The 21,779-nt window shown below is 40.9% G+C and overlaps 1 protein-coding gene across 4 annotated transcripts; it reads left to right on the top strand.

Annotated features, from left to right (window-relative positions):
- The first annotated feature begins 977 nt into the window (after positions 1-977).
- PARP14 (poly(ADP-ribose) polymerase family member 14) lies at positions 978-20,527 on the top strand. 4 transcript variants are annotated; one of them, XM_039697955.1, is made up of 17 exons: positions 978-1,138; positions 3,282-3,421; positions 3,505-3,538; positions 4,619-4,873; positions 5,443-5,679; positions 6,776-9,018; positions 9,508-9,738; positions 9,974-10,195; positions 10,639-10,702; positions 11,662-11,811; positions 12,500-12,562; positions 14,173-14,340; positions 14,465-14,671; positions 14,753-15,364; positions 15,893-16,038; positions 17,370-17,544; positions 19,161-20,527. In XM_039697955.1, the coding sequence occupies exons 3-17, from the start codon at positions 3,517-3,519 to the stop codon at positions 19,448-19,450; spliced, it is 5,085 nt and encodes a 1,694-aa protein (XP_039553889.1). In that variant the 5' UTR covers positions 978-1,138; positions 3,282-3,421; positions 3,505-3,516; the 3' UTR covers positions 19,451-20,527. The 4 variants fall into 4 exon arrangements, with proteins under 4 accessions (XP_039553889.1, XP_039553709.1, XP_039553624.1 ...); XM_039697775.1 differs by lacking the exon at positions 978-1,138 and adding an exon at positions 1,469-1,788 and having other exon boundaries at positions 4,637-4,873; XM_039697690.1 differs by lacking the exon at positions 978-1,138 and adding an exon at positions 1,469-1,788.
- Positions 20,528-21,779: the final 1,252 nt, after the last annotated feature.

The following is a 21,779-nucleotide window of genomic DNA, read 5'->3' as shown; positions in this document are numbered from 1 at the left end:
AAACTTATTAAATCCCCGTAACAAATACCTGTGGCCAGTGGTTCATCAGAGGAGAGGGCTCCAGGTGCTTCATTGCTGCTGGTGGGTCACTGGTGCCAGTGTGACCATTCTCTCCAGGAGCCAGCACTGCATCAGGTCTCAGCTTCCCCAGTGCCACAAGAAGCTGCGGAGGACACCAAGGTGTTTTTCACCTTACAGGTGTGTAGGGCATCAAGCCTGAAGCAGAAACCTGTCACCCTGGGCTTTGTGCAGGCCATGAGTGACACATGCTGCTTTTCCAAATGGGCTTATTCTAACAGGCAAAGGCCAGAGGCAGGAGTGTACAAAGGGACTGAGAATCATTGAATAGCCTGAATTGGAAGAGACCCACAAGGATCATCAAGTCCAGTTCCTGGCCCTGCACAGGACATCCCCCAGAGTCACACCATGTGCCTCAGAGTATTGTCTGAATCCTTTTTGAAGGACTTAGTGCTATGACCCCTTCCCTGGAGAGCCTGTTCCAGTGCACAACCGCCCTCTGAGTGAAGAACTTTTTTCCTGCTATCCAACCTCAATCTCTCCTGACACAACTTGTTCCACCCTGATCTTGTTTCTCTGGCAGCAATGATGCAAAATGTGGAACATGTAAAAACTTTCTTAAGGAACTATGTTCTTTGGTATTTGATCTTTGTACACTCTCCAGTTTAATCAACAAAAAGATTTCATCCAATAACAGGTAGCTAGCAAGTAAGCTCTAACTGATGTCCAGGTGTGAGGAAAACAAATTGCTTGTTAGTAAATTGCCTTGTTAAGGTTTAGGGCTCAACATGTTTCAGTAATTTGAGACTTGGGAGGAAGTTAACAAGGCTTGGGAAGAGGGATTTACCACTGATAGTGGGCACAAAGAATGCAGGATTTACAGGCTACAAGGACATTTGGCAGAAGCTACAAGATAAGGAAGGAACGAATAAAGACAACTCAGCAAGCATGCTGAATCAGCCTTTACTGGGCTAAGGTAATTCCTGCAAGGGGAGATCGTGACCACCGACTCGTGGCCTGCTGACCCAAAGAAGAGAAAGACTGAGCATGTGAACTAATTGGCATGAGCATCAAGAGAATCAGTAATCGACAGAAGATAGAATACTAATTAAAAAGCGAAGTAAGTAACCTGTAGCCAATGAACAGTAATGCCACTTTTTCTTAAAGTTTTGGTAGTCGCCATGCTGGCTTTGTGGATTTGCCACGCAGGCCCCTCTCTGTGCAGAAGTGTGGATGAATCAAATGCCTCGACTCTGTGTGAGGACTGTCCTCTTGCAGAGCAGGTGGAAGAACTTCTGGGACAGCAGCGAGAGCGGCTGCCATCCCCCGGCAGAGGGGCAAGCAGGGCATTTGGGAAGGCAAGGGGGTGCCTTGGATGCTCCAGGGGGAGAGGAGCCTAAGGGCGCAGATGTGAAGCTGTGCCTGGGGGTGCCGAGGAGGCGGCCCGGGGCTGGGCTACCGCGAGAGGCGGCAGAGGAGACACGAAAGGCTCGCGTTTGCCGGGAAAAGCCGCGCCCTGGTGCGCGGGGAATCGAAAGCGAAAGCGGCGGGAGCGGAGCGCTCGGGCGGCCATGGAGGGGCAGCGGCCGTGCTCCTTCGCGCTGCTGGTGCGAGGGGACTGGGGCCCCGCCGAGCCGCCGGCCGCGCTCAGGAAGAAGCTGCTCTGCTACTTCCAGAGCCAGAAGCGCTCGGGCGGCGGCGAGTGCGAGCTGCGGAGCGGGACCGGGAGCGGGGCCGGGCACATCCTCGTCTGCTTCGCCCGCCCCGAGGGTGAGCGGCCGGGCCGGGCGGATCGGGAGAGGGGACCCGGCCGGGGCAGGGGCCGGGGTTAGCGTGTGGGCTCCCTGCGGGGGTGTTGGGGCCGTAAATCACAAGTCTAAACTTTCTGCAAGTTAAAAGATACTGCTTAGTTGTTGCATACGGTGTAATAATATATCCCGTCCGGCGCTGATGTGCAATATCTGTGGTATATAATATGTCGTGTACACCCTCTCCTGTGCAGTGTAGAATAGACAATATGTAAACTTGGTGTGATTGTTACGGATGTCCTGTGCAGGTCCAAAAGCTGGACTCGATTTTTGTGGGTCCCTTCTAACTCAGAATGTGATATTTACTTATATATACGTTTAGATTTGCTGCTTAGTACTAGCCTCTGGATTGTGTTCGGCATAAAGGCTGTAAGCAAATAAATATATCTTAGGAGGAGTATATACATGCATACTCATCTTGATGCGCTGTAGTATTCTCTAAACTGCACTCGGAATAATAAATCTTATATTAACCTAACAATTAGATTAGTTACAGTTATATATTAAAAATAAGACATCTGTAACATGTACATATTTTTATAGACTTGCAGCAAGCTGGAAAGGATTTAGCTGCAGTTGCGTTAAATGTATACATAGACATGCACGTATGTGCAGAAACTCACAGATACCTATACACAGTTTTTCCTTTTCTTGCCTTAACACGCTTCCCAGTTGCTGGCTCGCCCTGCTGGTGAGTTCAGGACATACAGCCCCAAGCCATTTCGGCAGTGTCTGGAAGAGGATGTTCAGGGCCTGGGGGGCCGCTACCGGGACTCTGCGGGTACCACCACGAAACCCGTGACACGGCCGAGTTTTGCATCTCTGACAGTTTTTCGCGGGAGTAATGCTCTCTGCTGTTCTTCTTTTTTAAGGAAGAAAGCCTTGTGCATCCTGCGTCAGCGTCATGAGTTTAAAGCTCTTTCATTTCGCAGGACTGTATATCTGTATATCCTTGTTCCGGCCAAGGCGAGGAACTTTTCCAGGAGCCGGGAGTGGCACAGCCAGCTCCCAGGGAAATTCCATCCCCCCTGAGCCGTGCGGTGGGGCTCGGAAAGGGAGGGAGTTTCTGCGGGTTTTGTCGAGTTCGGGGTGGGGTGAGCAGCGGGCCCTGAATCGTTCACCTGTCTTGTGCGCTGTTATCAGCACTGGTGTCGTTCCTGCTCTTTTTTCTTACTTCGTTGCTCTTTGTAGTTTATTGTTCTCATCTCTTCCTGTAATGCTTAACGTTTTTGTGCCTTCAGTTCTCCTTTCCATCCTGCCACGGCGGGGGGAGGGAGAAGGGTAGTGAGCTAGTGGAGAGGTCTGGCTCCTTTCAGTGGAAACAATAAATTGCAGAATACCGTTCTTAAATCGTTCCTAAGCATTACGACAGTGCCATAATGGTGGGAAAGTGCCATGCAATGTAAAGCTGTGTTTCCATTCAGATTTTCACAGAGCTTTTTTGGTTTTATTTAGTCAAGCAACGAGTTCTTGAGAGAGAGTCTCATCAATTGCATTTGGAGGGAGGAGGAAAATTGAGGTTGATTGTCACAGAGCCTGAAACAGCGCAAGCTACTAAAGAGGAAACATTTGAAGAAAAATCAGTTCCCACAAAGGTGAATAAAAATTAACCAGAGCTTTGAAATAGTGGTGAGAGTGTCCAATCTGTCACTGATATTTGGCTTTCATTTTATTTTAGGCTTTGGATGACATGAGCAGCCTTCAAACAAAAGGTAAAATGTTATCCATCACTCTATGTGCTGATTCTTCATAAAACAAAAATGTTGGTGCTTTTCTCCACAGATGGCTTCCAGTTCTCCAACTTATCATCTATTTTGTAGTTTTACTAGAGAGGAACCTGGAAATCTTCAGATCCTGCTCTCAATTGCTTCATTGGGTCAGCCTGGCTTTCAGTTTTGGCTTTGTGGTATTTTCTTCATTGGTCAGAGTGGAGGAGCTGACTCCTTCAGCAGTGTAGAAATTAGTAACTAGTATCAGAAGAACTGTTGCTTCTTATTTCTTTAGTTTTCTTCTTGTTGGTGGTGCTAGGCCTTCAAAGGCAGTTGTCTTCTGGAGATGGTATGGGTGTGGTAGCAGTAGTTTTTGTACCTCAGTGGGCAGGCAGAGCCAGCCTGTTGGTCATTCCAGTTTGGAGGTTCTCTCACACCTCTGCCCTCCTCTGTCTGCAAAGCTGGTGATGTGCTTGCCTCTGGCAGACACTGGACTTCTGGGATACTCAGTGGGCACCTCTGATATATTTTCTATTTGCAAAATGCTGTTGGATCCCTGTCAGCCCTTTGTGCACACGGGCCCCCCCAGCACTGTCATGCTGCACTGATGGCAGGGCACAGTGGCCTTCAGGAGGCTTTACATCAAGTCACACAAAGCTGCTTGTGGCCTCTGCTGCCTGTGGATGTCCTGAGCTATGTTTGGGCTTGTTTTGCCTGCATAGGGCTAAGAAACAGATGCAGAGGCTGCAAGGTCTCTCCCAGCCCTTACTGACATCTGAGCAGCTGTGGTCTATTATCTCAATGGACTTTAGTTTTGTTTAGTCTCTGACCAGGTCAAAGTTATACCAGTGACATTGGACTTGTTTATTCAGGTCTGGTTTTGTGCCACCAAAGAAGCTGCTTGCAGCCCTGCAGAATATTGGATCTGGGCTGTTTTGGATCTCAAAATGTTCAGTGGTACCCTGCAGTATTTATTTGGTTAGCAATCTCCTTTCTTGGGAAAGGAAAGGAGGGAAAGGAAAGGAGAGAAAGGGTAAGAGGAATCTGTTTATTCCAGGAAATGTGTACCAACATTTTATGTGGCTTATCTTTCTGCTGCAGATGATACAAAAGCCTTGAAGAAAGCTGAAAGTTTTGCTCCAAACAGTGAACTCCAGGAGGAGGTTGACTCTGCGGAGGCCTCACCTTCGGTGGTACTTGAGAACATAGAGAGATGCAATCCAAAGTGCTTACAGCTGCTGTTGGAGAACATCAGTGGCCTGTCTGCAGATGCTGACTTTACTGTTGAACTGATACCTGAAATAAATGTTGCTGTAGTAACCTTCATAAAAAATATTGGTAAGATAGGATGACACCATTATTAATTTCCATGTATAAGTATGAGTAATAGCTTTCAGAGCGTGATTCCTCTCCCATTAGAGATCCAGACGGTTAAAAAAAGCACCTGTATTGCAGTCTCAAGAAAAATATCTTATATGCAGCCCCAAAAACGTACCTGTGATCCAAATGTTACACTGAAAAAACAAAATAGTGGCATCTTTATTAATTGAAATTGTATTAGAATGTTTTTTTGTTTCTATCTTATTTTGGATTTGATGAAGAAGCATTTAAAGTGCACTGAGTGTGGGGATTATATAAAGTCTCCTTGATAGGATACTGGATACTTCTTAGAGAAGACAGAATCCTTATGAGATGGGAAAAGAGACATAATGGTAGTGAATAGCAGATAGTAACATGGTTGTGTGCTTTTCCCCTTTTTTTTACAGCACAGAGTTATTTGGCACCAGAGACAGTTTTGTTCCAAATACAGGGAGTAGACTGTGCTCATTTCTCTGCCTGAAGTGATAGCCAGGGCTGATAATGACACAGGAAAACACGGTCAGTTCATGCTGCTCTTCTGTTTACAGATACTAAGGAATTTGTTGAAAAATGTTCACAGCACAAGAGAGTCAGAGAATTCAAAATGACTGCCCGGCTTCTTGAATCAACACAGAGCATCAAGGCTGAAAACCTACCAGAGAGCATTTCCACAGACTACCTCACCGTGTACTTTGAGAGCGCGCGGAACGGAGGGGGGCCCGTGTCAGATGTCCAGCTCTCCTCCGAGGAGAACTCAGCCCTCATTACATTCTGTGACCACAAAGGTAACTCTGTCCTTTGCCTGACCAAGGTACTCACAGGCAGATAGCCTGCAAGAAAGTGAATGAAAATATGGGGATTAGGAGAAGCCTGGCTTTCTGTTGCTGAAGTCAGTGTGCACTGTTCTGTTCCTAGGAAGTGCTCTGGGTGTAGAAATACTGCTGCATGTCTAGGGCTTCAGTATCTGTTGGGGGGGGTGGTTTGTTTGTTTGGTTTGGTTTTTGTTACCAGAGATTTATTTTAATATCTGCATTGTCCATGGGTTTTTCTCACTGGTCTTCTTTCTACGTTAGCAGAGGTTTTTATATGCAATATAAAATTAATGATACTTACAGGCAGAGGGACAGAGCAGAATCTGGCAATGACTTAGTGTCAGTGACACAGTTAACTTTGACACTAAATAAGGTCAAATATCCTCATTTCAAGCTAATTAAGTCAAATATCTTCATTATCAGGGAAGAACAGAGCTGAAGAACAATCTTCTTACTATTTCTTGCATTCCTCGAATCAATGTCAGCTTTTTGTGCCAGTGCAACTTCTGGTAAATATCTGTTAGGAGATTCCTGGCTTAATAAATTTACTTTGAGAAAAAACTTTATCTGCCAGGTGATTTTCTCATGACTCTCAGGATTTTCTGAAGAATATTTTGTACATTAAATTAAAAAGTAATTTGGATGATTCTAATAGGATTTTAAGTTATATATATTATCATTTCTTTGCTTTCTCCATTCCAACAAAAATGAAAAAAAAAAAAAAGTAAAACTGCACTGGCACTAGGAGTTTTATTTTAAGTTGAGAGTAAGGAGGATTTCAAAGTAGTATGTTGATAAGGCCTTGCTCTGTGGTAGAGTTTCCTTAGGAAACGAGCAGGGTGTAGCTCTGCATGAGAATGCAGGCACAAGCATATTTACCAAACAAGTTGGAGCCAAGGCTTTTACCTTGTCCCCTACAGAGTAGTTTGAAAATCAGAAAGACATAAAAGCAGCTCTTTGAAATGAAAGAAAAGGAAAAATCAATGTAGTAGTTCTAAGAACAGAGACATTTGCCTGATTTGAAGTTAATGATATATGTGTGTTTGTACATATGTGCACTGACTTTCAGATCTAACCATGGTCTTGGAAAAGAAACATTTACTGGAACAGACAGTGATTTCTGTGCATCCATATTACCACTCCCTGGGAACAGCTCTCTATGGAAAAGAACGACCAGCTTTCAAGATGCCAGACCCTGTTGGGGTGCCACTAGACCCGTATGTATGGCAGTTTTTACAAAGGCATGCCAATCTGATCCAGGACATAAACCAGGAAATGGCAGTTTGCCATTCTGAGCTCAAATGGCCCCAAGAAGACTGTGCAAACCCCGAAGTTACGTTGTGCCCATCATCATCTCTCTGCAAGCAGAAAAAGGCAATGACTAAGTTGCTCAAGACATGGCATCAAGATGCTTCCACTGAGTTCTCACGTATCATGGCACGTTACATAGCTATAAAATGTAAAGTCAATTCATCAGGTTGGGAAGATGTGAAAAAAAGGTTGTCGAAAGATGTTGCTCTGATCATAACCGATATTTCTGAGGAGATGGTGGTGCTTGCAGGCAGCAGAGCAGCAGTGGACAGTGCAGAGAAAGAAGTGAGGGAATGCATGAAGCAAAGTGAAAGGGAAAAACAGAACATAGAAATTTCTGTGTCGGTGATCCCAGGGAAGTATGCTGTGCTGCACAATGCTGGGTTAGAAGAGAATATTCAGAAGGAATATCCATGCCTAAAGCTCTTTTATGATGACAAAAAAAAGACTGTTCAGTTGTGTGGGTTACCGGCAGAAGTATATAAAATCAAAGCTGAGTTACTGGAAAAGGTATTGAGTATGCCACGTACATCAGTTACTATTGACCCCCATGTTTTCCACTATCTACAGAGTGTAGATAATAAAAAAACATCAGATATGTTATTCATTAGGGAAAAAATTAATGCTTTTTATGAACTTCAGGATGATACTGTGTTGCTCTATGGAGATGCTCACAAAGATCTTCTAGAAGCAGAAAAGCAAATAAAAACAGGTTTAGAATACAAGTGCATCAATGTGGAGGATGGTGAAGTCATTAAAAATGATCAGTGGAATCTTCTTCTTCTCAACTTGCTCAAGACCCATAATTCTTCCCAGGAAATTGTCATCACTTGGCAGTCTGTTGGAAAAGAAAATAAAATGATTATTGCTGGCTTTTCTAAGGCTGTAACAGAGGTTTATCGGAGACTTAATGCTTTCGTAGATAGAAACACAATCATTGAAAAAGTAATCCCAGCTAAATCAGAGGTAATAGTGCAGTTTGTAGAGAATGAGAAGTCTGGTGTTTGTGAAGAATTGAAGAGGAAAGGTGTGACAGTACGTTTTGACACCAAGACACCATGTATTTCTCTGAGGGGACCAAGAGCAGAAGTGCCAGAAGCATTCATCAACTTTGAAAAAGCTGTCTTATCCCTTTACTCAAAAAATGTGCCAATTGATAAACCAGGGGCAAAGGAGTTCTTCACTGAGAGGAAAGATTTATGTATTTTAGAAGCAAAACAGAAATTTAGGTGTTTCATTAGGATTAAGGAAGAAGAAGAACAACAGAAGGGTGGAAAAGCTGGTGATAAAGTGAAAAGAAAAGTCTACTATGAAAAAAGCCTGCCAGGTGGAATTGTGGTAGGAGTGTATAGAGGTGACTTGTCTGACTACCCTGTTGATGTTGTGGTGAATGCATCTAATGAAAAACTAAAACACTCTGGTGGCCTGGCAGAGGCACTGTCAAGAGCAGCTGGGCCAGCGCTGCAGGAGGAGTGTGATGAGCTGGTGAAGAAGCTGGGGAATTTGCAGCCTGGCTGTGCAGTGATCACACGCGCCGGGAAACTGCCCTGCAAGAACGTCATTCACGCTGTCGGGCCCAGGTGGAACGAGAGGGAATCACAAAAGTGCGTGTGGTTGTTGAGAAAGACAGTGAAAAAATGTCTACAACTAGCTGATATATACAATCATTGTTCCATAGCTCTGCCTGCTATAAGTGCAGGGATTTATGGCTTTCCACCACAGATTTGTGCAGATTCAATTGTGTCCTCCATCAGCGAGACCTTGGAAGAACTCAGGGAGGACAGAAACTTGAAGGAGATCCATCTTGTGAGTAATTTAGAAGAAATCGTTCAGGTTCTGAGTGAGACAGTAAAAAAAGTATTTTCAGCTAAATCATTTCCCCCCAAACGGCTGGTGCAGAAAAAAAGCCATACGGAGAGTAGAAAAGGGGATTTGAATATGGTTACAACAAATGAAGGACTTTGCATCCGAGTGGAGAAGAAGAACATTCAGGAAGCTGTGGTAAGTCTTTACTTTTCTGACTCCTTTCTAACTTGATGGTAAGGTCTTTAAATGAAAAAGGAGAGACAGTAGGTTTTACAAGTACTTGCTACATAAGGAGAGAACAGCTGTGTGCTAGCTAAACAAGGATGCAAGCTTGCAAAACTTGAATGTAGGTTGAGATCTGTCACTGCAGCCACTTATAGAGGGCAGCTGTGATTTTCAGGATGTTTCAATTCCCAGCTACATCTTGTTTGTTTTCTAGATCCAAGACCAACATGTAAAAGAGTAGGCTTTTTCTTTCCTAAAGGGGAAATACTGAAGTACTTTGTAAAATAACTATCTTGGTTGGATATTAGGGGAAATGGGTACCTGTCTGGACTGCTGTTTTGGGTATCCACTGACATCTTGTTTCTTTTGCTGTGTGTCACATTGGTAGGGCTCTTAAGCTTGGTGCATATTTTTGCTTGAATTCTAGCTGTAGCTGTTTTCATTGTAATCTTGTTGCAGACAGATGTTGTTGTCAACAGCGTTGGCACAGATCTGCTCTTTGGCGAGGGGCCTCTTTGCAAAGCTGTGCTGGAAAGAGCTGGGCCAGCTCTCAAAGATGAGTTTGACACCAAGAAACAAAGTCAGGTTGCTGGTCCTGGGAGTGTGGTCTGCACCAGTGGATGTGCTATGGCCTGCAAGTCCATCTTTCATGCCATAGTACCCAAGTGGGATGGACGACAGACAGATAAGGTATATTTTAATTATTAAACCCCCCCATCCACCCCAGCTACATATTTGTTTGGTACCTGTCCTAAAATTTCAGGTTTAAATATAGTTAATTTAGATGACTTGACTCCTTTTTCTTCCATTGGAGTGACCTTAAAGATGCCTTGATGCACTCAGAGCTGCTTATCATACCAGTTTCTTTGGAACTAATAATAAATTATGCCTTTAGGAAAAAAAGTACCTTTGCTGTGTTTTACAGGACCTAGAAGATGCAATCAAATTCTGCTTGAAGAAAACTGAAGAACTGGGACTGAAATCAATCACTTTCCCAGCTATTGGGACTGGAGGATTTGGATTTCCTAAAATCGTTGTTGCTAAGTTAATGTTTGATGTGGTATTCAAGTTCAGTAGTAGTCACACTCTGAAGAATCTCCAGGAAGTTCATTTTCTCTTGAATCCACAAGATATTGATAACATTCAGGTAGTTCTTCTCAGGACAAATGTGTCTTTGTAACATACTGCTCTAGTTACACTTTAATAATCTGTTTTACTTATACTGCTCTCTAAGGGAATGATTTGGCACTTTCTTGCTGCCGTGGGCCAGTGACAATGGGATGTCTTTCCACTGTCTCTGAAATACAAACTCTCAGCAAGCAGAAGCTGTGGACAAAATCTGCCTTGCTGTTGGCACTGTAAAAGCCTGTAGATGCTTCCTCATCTTTTGCCAGAGTTGTTCTGGGAATGCAGAGCTATCTCCTATCACACTGCTCACACTGGGTCTTCTGCTGTTATTAACACTTAAATATGACTATAAAGTGTGTGAGGTGTCTCAGCAAGAGCTACAAGACTGTTAATGTTAACTACAGAAACATTCAGTGTACATACTGTGAAATACTATCTTGGATCCCTTTTTTCTTTTCTTAGGCTTTTACCACTGAACTACAACTTAGGGCAGGTGAAAGTTGCAATGCTGCAGCAGCAGAGCCAAGTAAGTTGTGTAGGGGTGGGACAGAATGTAAATGTTGTTAAGTGGTTTTATGTGTATCAGGAAACAAAATAAATATCATCAGGGCACAGGGCATTTTTTTCCTCCTAATGGAGTTGCTTTCTTAAATGTCATTTGTAAAATTCTTAGGGAGGAATTTCTTTTGTTGAGGGCATGCTGAACTCTTAGTGAGGCTAGTCTTACCAAAGCAAAAAGGGTGTTCTGATAGGAGACACCCTTTGTCCTGCTTAAAGGATATAAGAACTTGCAATCATTTGGCCAAACAAGCCATAAATAACATGTATTTCTGTAGCTTTAATCTCCTACATAAATGCATTTATATATACAGAGTGGATAATTTCCTTTCCATTTATTAGACAATAGTGGGACACAATAGCCAAAACATGAGTTTACTTCATCAAGGGCAGAGGCTTATTTGTAAGGATATAAAGCTCTTCCTTCTCTCTGATACTTGCTGAGTATCAGAGAGATGAAGTTAAGAGTGGGCAGATAAAATATGAGTTAGGCTAGATAAGTTTAGACTAGAAGAAAGGAATAGTTTTGTATCCATGAAGGTAAATATGAAATAACTTACAAAAGGGATATGATCTGATCTCCATCACTGGCAACACTTAAGCTGGATGCTCCATTTCTTTTAAGAATTAATTCAGGAAACTGTTACAGAGCTGGTCAGATCAGATAAACCCTGAAGCCATTTTCTGAATTAATATCGAATAAATTTACAGGAATAGAAATGGTTTCACTTTCAGAGCACAAACAGGAAGAATACTGTGCCTCTCAGCTTTCAGAAATGGAATAAAGGGAAAAACAGAGACACTCTACATTCATCAAACTGATCTAGAGTATATTCCTTAAAAGGATAAGGAGTTTCAATCAGTGGAGGAGAATAATACTCCAAACTGAAGGAGAAGTGATGTAATGTATTTTTCTTTGCCTTGCAGGTTTCGTTAGGCCTGTTTCTGCTGAGCTATTGGGAGTTCATGAAATGAAGATTGGTTCCATCACACTGCAAGTAATTAGTGGAGATATTACCAAGGAAGATACAGAGGTTATTGTCAACATAGCAAATCAATCATTTGATGCCAAAACAGGTATTATATTGAATATGTAGTTCCTTAGCAATAAATCTGGGTTAGTTTTTAGAAGAGGGTACAGGAAGTAATTGTCCACAAGGGAAACTTTTATAAAGCATTTTTCAGATGAGTTATTTTTATAAAGAGTTATGATTATCCAGAAATGGATCTTAAACAGGTTTTTTACACATCCTGAATATTTAATTTTCAAACAGAAGACATCTGACCATATTTTTCTTGGTTAAAACCAAAAGTGTTTAAATGGAATTTTTAGATTTAGTATAATTCTGAAAAAATGCTCTTATCCTAAAATGTTTCACTGGAAGACAAAGCTCTGGGTAAATAAATTGCCCTGTCAGAAGCAGAAGGTTTTCTCATAGTGAATTATAAGCATGCAAGATACCAAACGATACCAGTTCAAAGCCATTGGAGAGTTTGGTGAGGGGCATATGGGTTTGGTGAGTGAAACAATGAAATAGGAGTTGTTTTTAATGACTTCTAACCAGCAGTGAAGGAAACGTTCTCTCTGCAGCCAAAGCTGTGTGTCATGGACAGTAATTAGGGAAACTGTCACAGTTTTGAACTTCGTGGTATCTTGCCATAAAGCAATTTAGGGTATGTGTAGGGTACAGAAGTTGGGTAGAGTTTTGAGTAGAGATATTGAGGAGACTTAATGAATATGTGTGCTTTTCTTGTGTGATTTAAGGGGTCTTCAAAGCAATTATGGATGCTGCTGGTTCCCAGGTAGTAAATGAATGTGCTCAATATGGTATGTTAAAGCCTACTATTTTTTTGATAATTCCTTTTTTTGTTGCTGTCATTCTCTCTGAAAGCTTAAAGTTGTTTTATAATTCTCTACTCTGACATAATTATTTTATCTGAATAATACAGCTTTCACTTTTATGAACTTTGAAAAGTCCCCTTCTTGTTTTGACATATTGAGAATTTTTTCTTCTTGTAGTTGTTTAGCAACAACTAAAACATCTGTGTGTTATACACTTTGTTCTCATCCTGGATCCAAAACACAGCCCTGAACTAGCTACTAAGAGGAAAACTAACTCTATCCCAGCTGAAATCAGGACAACCCTGATCATAAGCTCTTCCATAGTCTGCATTCTGCCAGACCAGTAGAGCAGTAAAATTTGAGTTCACTGTGGTTGGCCTCTACAAGCACAGAAAGGGATATTTTAGATGCATAACCTAAATGTGCTTGCTCTGAGTCTGGAAACTGATTTTCAAGATGGAGTTTCCTGGATTTTTTTCCCAGCCTTTGGCTCTGTAGGAACATTTGTACAAACACACATATATCATTAACTTCAAATCAGACAAATGTCTCTTCTTAGAACTATTACACTGATTCTTATTTTCTTGTTCTTTCATTTCAAAGATTTCCAAACTACTCTGTAGGGGACAAGATAAAAGCCTTAGCTCCAACTTGTTTGGTAAATATGCTCATGCCTGCATTCCCATGCAGAGCTACACCCTGCTCGTTTCCCAAGGAAGCTCCACCACAGAGCAAGGCCTTATCAACATACTACTTTGAAATACTCCTTACTCTCAAAATAAAACTCCTAGTGCCAGTGCAGTTTTACTTTTGTTGGAATGGACAAAGCAAAGAAATTGTAATGTTGGCAGGAACTTAAAATCCCGTTAGAATCATCCAAATTACTTTTTAATTTAATGTACAAAATATTCTTCAGAAAATCCTGAGAGTCATGAGAAAATCACCTGGCAGATAAAGTTTTTTCTCAAACTGAATTTATCAGTCTGATCTCAGTGCTTACAGACCATCTTACAGTCATTACTTTTGTGATCTGTGAGGTGGACTGGAACTCTGTGCTCATCAGTCCGTTCATCCTCACAATATTGACTCCATTTTGTAAGCAAACATGAGTGCTCTGAGAAATCATAAACATCTTTTTAAAAATTCCATACTGTTCTTAAATAAGTTGGTCGTAATTTAATGATATTATTTTAACCACTCAGCTCTGCTGCAGTATAAGAATTCAGGCTTTTAAGGAATAAATGGAATAAGAAAGGTTTTCACATATAAATTAATTTGGCATGCTTTTAAATAGAAGTGAGATGTATTCAAGGTCATCATAAATTCTTATCTTGTACTTAATAGGAAGATACTTTGTAGCAGAGGAAATTAGAAAATTAGAAAACACACATTTACTTGAATAATTTCTCGAAGAAACTCTGCAGATTATTTAAAAAGAAAGCCAGAATTAAGTAAACCCCCAATAAAATAGCTCACAGTGGATTTCTTTCCACTTTTTCCACTTCTCTTGTAGTACCAATATAACAGAAAACACTACCAAAAGAGATTGCCACTTTGTAAATATTATGTCTCTTTCTTTATCTTCTCTCTTCCAGCTGGGCAGTCTCAAAATGGCTTTATTACTACTCAGGGTGGGAACCTGCTGTGCAGTAAAATCATCCATTTGATTACTGATAACCAGGTGAAGAGCCAGGTCTCCAAAGTGCTTCATGAGTGTGAACAAAAGATGTACAAATCTGTTGCCTTCCCAGCTATTGGAACAGGTTTGTGTTTTCTTGGGAAAGCAATGCGTGATGAGGGTAGTTCACAAACAGACAAACTTGATATGGGTAACAGTAGGCTTGCACAAAAATTGTTCACTGATATGTGCCTTTTATTTTTGTTTAGGTCAAGCAGGACTGAGCTCAGCCAAGGTAGCTGATGAAATGTTGGATGCTATTGTGGAATTTGCAAGACAAAAATCAGTACAGCATTTACAGGCAATTAAGATCGTGATCTTCCAGACACATATGCTCACAGACTTTTATGAAAGCATGAAGAAAAGAGAAGAACCAGATTCCTCCACAACAGAATCATGGTTATCCATGTTTAAATGTAAGTTGTTTTCTGTGTGCATGGGCAAATAAAATTGAAGTTCTTTTATGTACAACTAATAATTGACGTATTTATCCACAGCATTTTTTTGGGGCAGAAAACAATCTACTGAGAAGAAGAAGAAGCCTGTGATTTTGGAGAAGAAAGTTAGTATAGTCACATTTCAAATTTGTGGAGAAAGCCAAGAAATGGTGGATGCAACTGAGTCCTGGATAAAGGATTTAATTTTAAAGGAGCAGTTTGAAAACATTATTACAGATGAGGCAATTGAAAATTTTGATGAGACGCAATTTGCCATTTTGGAAGATCTCCAGAGAGGAAAGCAAGTCAACATTGAGATTTTAAATAAGCTTTCTCCCCCTCAAATTAAAATTTCTGGTATTAGCAGGGATGTCTGTTCCGTTTCTCTAGAAGTTCAAGATATGGTCCAAAAAATTAAGTCTACTGAAGAAGAGCAATTCAAGGCAGAACTTCTTTATAACCTGGTAGAATGGAGGTATCTAGGAAGGAATGATAGCTTTGTTGCTTTTGATAAAGTGACAAATATGCAGCTGGAGCATGCCAAAATGGCTAAAAAGCCATATGTGAATATCAGAATTAAAAAGAAGAACTACAAGGTGGATCTGAATACTCTAAGGGCTACTGGTGACCAAGGAAAAACTAAAATCCTTCAACGTGTGACAAAGGATGAAGGTAAATGACACTTTTGTTAAATAAAAAAAATTTGAATAGTTATTATTGAAAGATTATTTGGATAAATGCAAGCTCAGGTATCCCAAAGTAAGATATTCCTTAGCTTTTTTTCCCTTTTATTTTTTTTTTCTTCAGCCAGGAGTTTAGAGTTTCATAATCAGTGGGAAGTATGAGTGAAATCAGAACATCAGTTTTAAGTGCAAATATTGTCTGCATATATGTGACTGGTGAGCATAGATTTCATGCTTAAGTCTGACAAAGGAAGTGGTGTATGAAGAATACATAAAATTCCTCTGGGGTTTTAAAGCTTGTTTTAGTTAGAGATTGGTATGGGGATAATTAGACAAAATGTATAGCCTTTACAGTGCATTACAGAACCAGTGATGTTTGGAAGAGCAAGAGATCTTGTTGAATGAAATATTGCAGAAGGTGTTGTCCTCTTTGTCCTCTCTGTGCACACGGTTTGTGAGATGTGCCTGTGGAGCTGAGCTAGTTGTCTGTCATAATAATGCAACCTCTGTTTTGCAGATATGCAGTCAATAGAGCTCCCTAAGGAGTGGACAGACATGCAGAATGAACGGGTCAAAGTGGTGGAGCTCAAGCCATCACATGCTGAATATATAACAGTTGAGAAGATGTTTAAGGCAACATGTGCTAATTTTAACATAGAGAAGGTGATACCATATGGGGTGGGGAGGGGGGAAAATGTCAATGCTTGGGCAAGAAACAATAGACTTCCTAAATATTTGCTTATAAGATGTCTGCAAGGCAATACACCTTTTGTATGTCAGTCTCCCCAGCACTGCACAGGGTGAATATAAATCAAAGCAAGTTTCCTAAGAGCTATTCTGCCATTTCTGCCATCTAATGGTGCAAAACCAGTGACCGTCAGTCTTCGGGCTGACTCTCTGTTCAATTAATGTGGTACTCTCTAGTTAATATGGTGTTTCCAATTAGGAAATTCTGTATTGAAATGGAGACATGAGCAAATGCATTCAGAATATGAGGAAAAATACAAAGTCCTTGCAAACTGACATAAAGCTTTGGACTAATTTACAACTTCTCTCCTGTCATCCCAGAGCCTTTCAGGCTTGGCTGTCAGTTTTAACCAGTGTCAGTATTTGATCCTGCTTATTTGGAAATCTGCAACACAATGCACAGAGATTTAATTGCCAGGGAGAAGATGGAGTTGTTCTGAATCAAGAGAAGAGATAAATAGTAGAAAATACAATCAAATTAGGAGTGAGAATGTGTTTAAAAATTTTTTCTTCCATCATGAGCTTCAATAAGCATGGTCACGAAAACACACAAAGAGAACAAAATATTCATGTATTGCAGAATAAAATCAAGCAAAGACATGTCTTTTTCTGTTAAAAATGGAAGGCTGTTACAGAAATGCCTTTAAAATTATACTTTGATGCAGAGACACTGCTTCCCCTTAAGCTATATTCATATTTTTGGCATAGGGAGCCAGCAACATCCATCCTCCCACCAAGTGATTTTTATATAGTTGTTTCTTATGGGTTGCTAAGCTACACATTAGAAGCAATTTTGACTTGCAAGCTTAGATCTAGAAGAGAAACTTAAACTCAACCTGATACTTTTGCTACACTCTTTGCTTTGGTGAGAAAATCATCAGTAAAGATGATTAGGATGTATAGAAGGCATCTTACATCATTGCCTCTAGCAGTGGTACAGCAGCCTGTTTCTAGAAATGACAGTGCACAGCTACCATGACTGCTGGGTACCTGGTACACTAGACACAAGACAAATGTGTACCCAAAATTACTGAGCTTGAAACTCTTATGAGCTGCTTTGGTTTGTGATTTTTCAGGACGCCTACATATTCAGTTCCTCTACCCAAACCTCATGCTGACAGGACATAGTGAAAATTGCTGTAATTCTTCCCGTTTGATTTCATTTTAATGATTTCCTGCCATGATAAATATTCATCCCTACCCTATTTATCCCTAGTATAAATATAGTTAATTTTGTAATTTTGCAGATTGAAAGAATACAAAATCGCATCCTCTGGCAGACGTACCAATTAAAAAAAAAAGCTATCTGTAATAAGAACAAAAATCAAAATAATGAGAAGCTGCTATTTCATGGGACAGCTGCATCCTCAGTGAGGTTGATTAACTCCTATGGATTTAATCGTGGATATGCTGGAAAGAATGGTGAGTCATTATCCAAATAAGATAATTTCCTAGACGTGTATGAGTGCTACGGGGTGTCTGCATTATAGTGCTGTCAGCACAACATGAAAGCTGAATGAAATTAGAGAACACAATAATAAACAACTCCTGAGATTAATCTGTATGGACAGAAGAATTATTCTGTTCACTTAATCACTTGTCGCTGGATGCCACCATGTAAAGGATATCAAAAAGAGTTCTCCTACTCTGAAATGATGCCTGGGCACCTTCTGGGAATTGTTTTGTATCATTTACCTAGAGAAAAGAATAAAGAACACTGTTCAACATTCTCAGCTGAGGTAACAGCTACTAGCTGATGGTATCTCCTCTCCTCTTAGAAAAAGACAGGTAGCAAAGTAGAAATGCAAATACTTCTCCTCTTGCCTCCAAAGATTAGGACAATGTAAGATCCCACATCTGTACCAACTTTATGCTTACAAAATCTGTGAGATCCATTAGTTAATTCTTAGCCTTTAGTAGTTGTAAGAGACAACTTAAATATTTAGCATAAAGATATTCTGCAGTAGTTCAAAGCTTGTTCTGTCCACTTCTTCTAGTACAGTCATGTTATGTGTATTATTTGGCAGCACTCGGAGATGAAGAACAGGATCCAAAGAAGTGGAACGTGGACTGAATTGAGGTGTTAGTTGATTTTAGTGGCCATGTAACCTCACTTTAAAAATCCTTAATTTTTGTTCTTAATGTTTTCTTCCTTAAGACAGAGTTGTGCATACCTAGGGCTGATTTGATATTGAAAGAGCTGGGCAGCTTAGCTCACATCTAGTTGATACTTCAGTGTGGTCTGGATCCAAAAGACATTTCTCTGGATCCTCTGGAGGTACTAAGTCTGAGATTTTCTTGAATAAATGAGGCCCAGCATACACAAAATATATGCTGGTTGTGCACAGGTAGGAATGGCAGCCACCACTTCTGTTTAAAACATGGCCAGAGGAGATGTAGTTTTGCTTTTCTGCTCTTTGGTAGTGTCAGGAGGTTGGATTTACTCAGGAAGCAAGAGCCCTAGATCTCTATGTTCTCTCTCTGCTTGTGGGTATTGACATGCACCTTTTCATCTCAGCTGTGGTTAATGATTGGGAGGGCTTCTGTCAGGCTGCATAGCCTGACACTTGCCTTCTGTCAGGCTGCATAGCCAAGCAAAAGTATCCAAAGATCAGGGCAGCCAGATAGGAAGGACCTGTCTGGCTGAAACAGCTTTTTACCAATGTCAGAAAAAAGAAATCTGCCTTGAACAACGACATGATTCTCCTAACTTGCTGAGAAGTGTGACTAGAAAACTATAATTACAATTATATAGTCATAAGTGCAAAAGTCTCTGAAGAATTGCAATTTGATGGATTTCAGGCTAAACTGAAGAGCCCTTTTTTCCATAGGAAAGGGAAGTCAAAACCTGGGTGTTGATACTTACCTGCTATCTGTGTGGGTTCATATTTGATTCTGATACAAAGGATTAGTACTAGAATTTTGTGTTTGAAGTCTAATCACATTTATAGATTCTGCAGTGTTAAAAAGGGAATTTTAGAGATTATGAGGAGAACAAGAATACTAATTGTATTTGAAAATGTTGTTTTTCCTAACAGCTGCAGCCATTGGAGATGGAACCTACTTTGCTGTCAGTGCAAGTTACTCTGCTCAGGATACTTATTCCATTCCAGATGTGAATGGCAAAAAACACATGTACTTGGCTCGGGTCCTAACTGGGCAGTACTGTGCTGGGAGAGCAGGACTAAAGGATCCACCACCAAGGAGCCAAGCAGACACTACTGACCTGTTTGACAGTGTGGTTGATAATGAGCTTAATCCAAATATGTTTGTCATATTTAGTGACATTCAGGCATATCCACAATACCTTATTACTTTCAAGAAGTAGAATGATCTTAATAGTCTGCAAAATTTTAGTGCCTTTTATATTTTAAGAATTTACAGAGCAATTTTTAAAATTCTTTTTACATCTGGGTTTCTTCTTTATTGATCCATCCATGTGTTGAAATATGTCTTGAAATTATCAACAGAAGGACTAACATAAGCAAATATTTTAGAGCATGCTATTTCAGTACTCGCATCTCAAGTTCACTTATGCAGAGATGTAGGCAAGAGCTGTGAGAACAAATTTAACTTCTTCCTTCACAAAGCAGAGGGGAGTGGTAGGAGAGGAAGCTGCTCTGCCTTGCCTGTGGCCAGCAGTAAGAGGTGTGGGGTAGGTCAGAGCACCTCTGCATTCCTCCATCCAGTAGTCACCATAAAGCACCTTCTTGTGAGGATTTATTTAAAATGTTCTGTGCTGAGGGCATCTGAAAGGTCTTTTGCAATCAAAGCAGTGCTGTGATTCTAATTACCTCATCCATCAGCAGAGTCATCCTTACGTATCCACTCAGCCTTGTTGGTGCTAAAAATCTGGAAGAAAAAGAATGCCAATATGAACATGCACTTTGCATTTATTGTTTCAGCTCCCTTATCTACCTGTCTGTTACCCTGGCATACTTTAGTTATTACTTGGATATAAATTACTGTATTCCTACCCATTTCTTAGAGGAATTTTCTGTAGTCCCCTCCTGTTACTTCCAGCTTCCACAGGGTAATTGCTTTTGCAACTTTCAAGATTGTTAAAGAGGGACTTTAAATTCTTTTCTTTTCAATAGTGAAGCATTAACCCTTCTGTAGCATCAGAATTTGCAGAGTCAACTGCAGAGGCATAAGTCAGTTTACATGCTTAAACAACTTGAAAATTTTTAAAATTCTCTAAAAACTGTAAATAATAGCATGTTTGCAAGTAGTACTTTTAATCACTTTAAACTGCCAATCAAGAGCCATATACACAAGTTTAATAAAAGTAGTGTCAAACAGCTACATTGTATTGCTGAGCTGCAAGAGGAAGACACTTCACTTAAAAGTGTTGCTTTATATTTGAATTTGTTACAGTGATGCAATAAAGACTTCAAAGACAAAATGGTTTTCTTGTATTTTCTGAGTAACATGACTTGTGCATGCAAATTTCAGGTGAAATTATTCTGCCTCAGTCAAAAAAAAAAACCAACCTGTGCTGCAAATAGCTGCCACAATGTCTTAAAACTTTGTCATGATGTTCTCATTGCCTGCAAAGAGGAGAAGGGTTTACAGTATTTGAAGTTTGCAATATAAAAAATTTCTGCTTTTCACTGCATGTTGCCCATGCAGCACTTCAGATAGATAAATGTCCTGCATAAATTTCCATTTAAAGCAAAGCAGAGTGTTACCCACTCACACTTTTTTTGTTCCCTGTGAAAAGGTGAGGACTCTTTTAATCTTTCTCTGCTTTTCACTGCATGTTGCCCATGCAGCACTTCAGATGAATAAATGTCCTGCATAAATTCCCATTTAAAGCAAAGTGGAATGTTACCCACTCACACTTTAATAGATTTTGTTCCCTGTGAAAAGGTGAGGATGCTTTTAATCTTTCTCTGCTTTTTGGGTATTTTTCTGTGTCATGGGAACACTGCAGCAGCCAGAGCAACTTGGTTTAGCTGCAAGCACCTGGCATCCACTGGCTTCTCCCACTGTTGTCACCAAGCAGCTTGGAGAGCCAGGACACACCACTTCTATTTGTGTGGCCCTCTTTATACCTGAAAAAAAAGCAGCAGGAGCTGCAAGATAAAGCGCCTTAAAAACCCAGATAACTTTCATCACTGGTGGTCGAAGTTTCTTCAGTCATTTCCATACTACAAACTGGGGATACTCTGTGCAGTGTTTGTGGACTGAGAAGCTGGGGAAAGCCTGTGTTGTGTATGAGAAATAAAATCCTCGTCACAAAAGGAACTGGGTGTGCTGTTTGACAGATGGCTGGCTATGAACCAGATGGCCAAGAGGGCCAGTGCCATCCTGGCTTGTAGCAGCAATGGTGTGGCCACAGCACCAGGGCAGTGACTGTCCCTGTGCTGGGCGCTGATGAAGCATCTCAAGCGCTCTGCTTATTTTTGGGCCCATCATAACAATAAAGGCATTTAGGTGCTGGCGTGTGTCCAGAGGAGGGAACAAAGCTGGGGAAACTCAGTCTGGAGCAAAGGAGGCTCGGGTGGACCTTGTTGCTGTCTACAGGATGTTGTGGCCAGGTGAGGGTCGGGTTCCCCTCCCAGGTTACGAGCGACAGGGTAAGAAACGGCCTCAAGGGTTTAAGTAGAACATTGGGAAACATTCCTTCCCAGAAAGGGTGGTCGAGCACTGGA

Source organism: Passer montanus, unplaced genomic scaffold, assembly GCF_014805655.1.
Source record: "Passer montanus isolate IOZ18808 unplaced genomic scaffold, ASM1480565v1 scaffold1, whole genome shotgun sequence".
NCBI lineage: Eukaryota > Metazoa > Chordata > Aves > Passeriformes > Passeridae > Passer > Passer montanus.
Note: the sequence above shows the minus strand (reverse complement) of the source record. Positions and strands in the feature narration are given on the sequence as shown.

Bases quoted from the DNA above. Each gene is read 5' to 3' on its own strand.
- PARP14 (XM_039697690.1), top strand. From the start codon at position 1,590: ATGGAGGGGCAGCGGCCGTGCTCCTTCGCGCTGCTGGTGCGAGGGGAC. The intron at 1,789-3,281 runs GTGAGCGGCCGG...GGTTTTATTTAG, and splicing joins CTGCTTCGCCCGCCCCGAGG to TCAAGCAACGAGTTCTTGAG. The intron at 14,341-14,464 runs GTTTGTGTTTTC...ATTTTTGTTTAG, and splicing joins CTTCCCAGCTATTGGAACAG to GTCAAGCAGGACTGAGCTCA.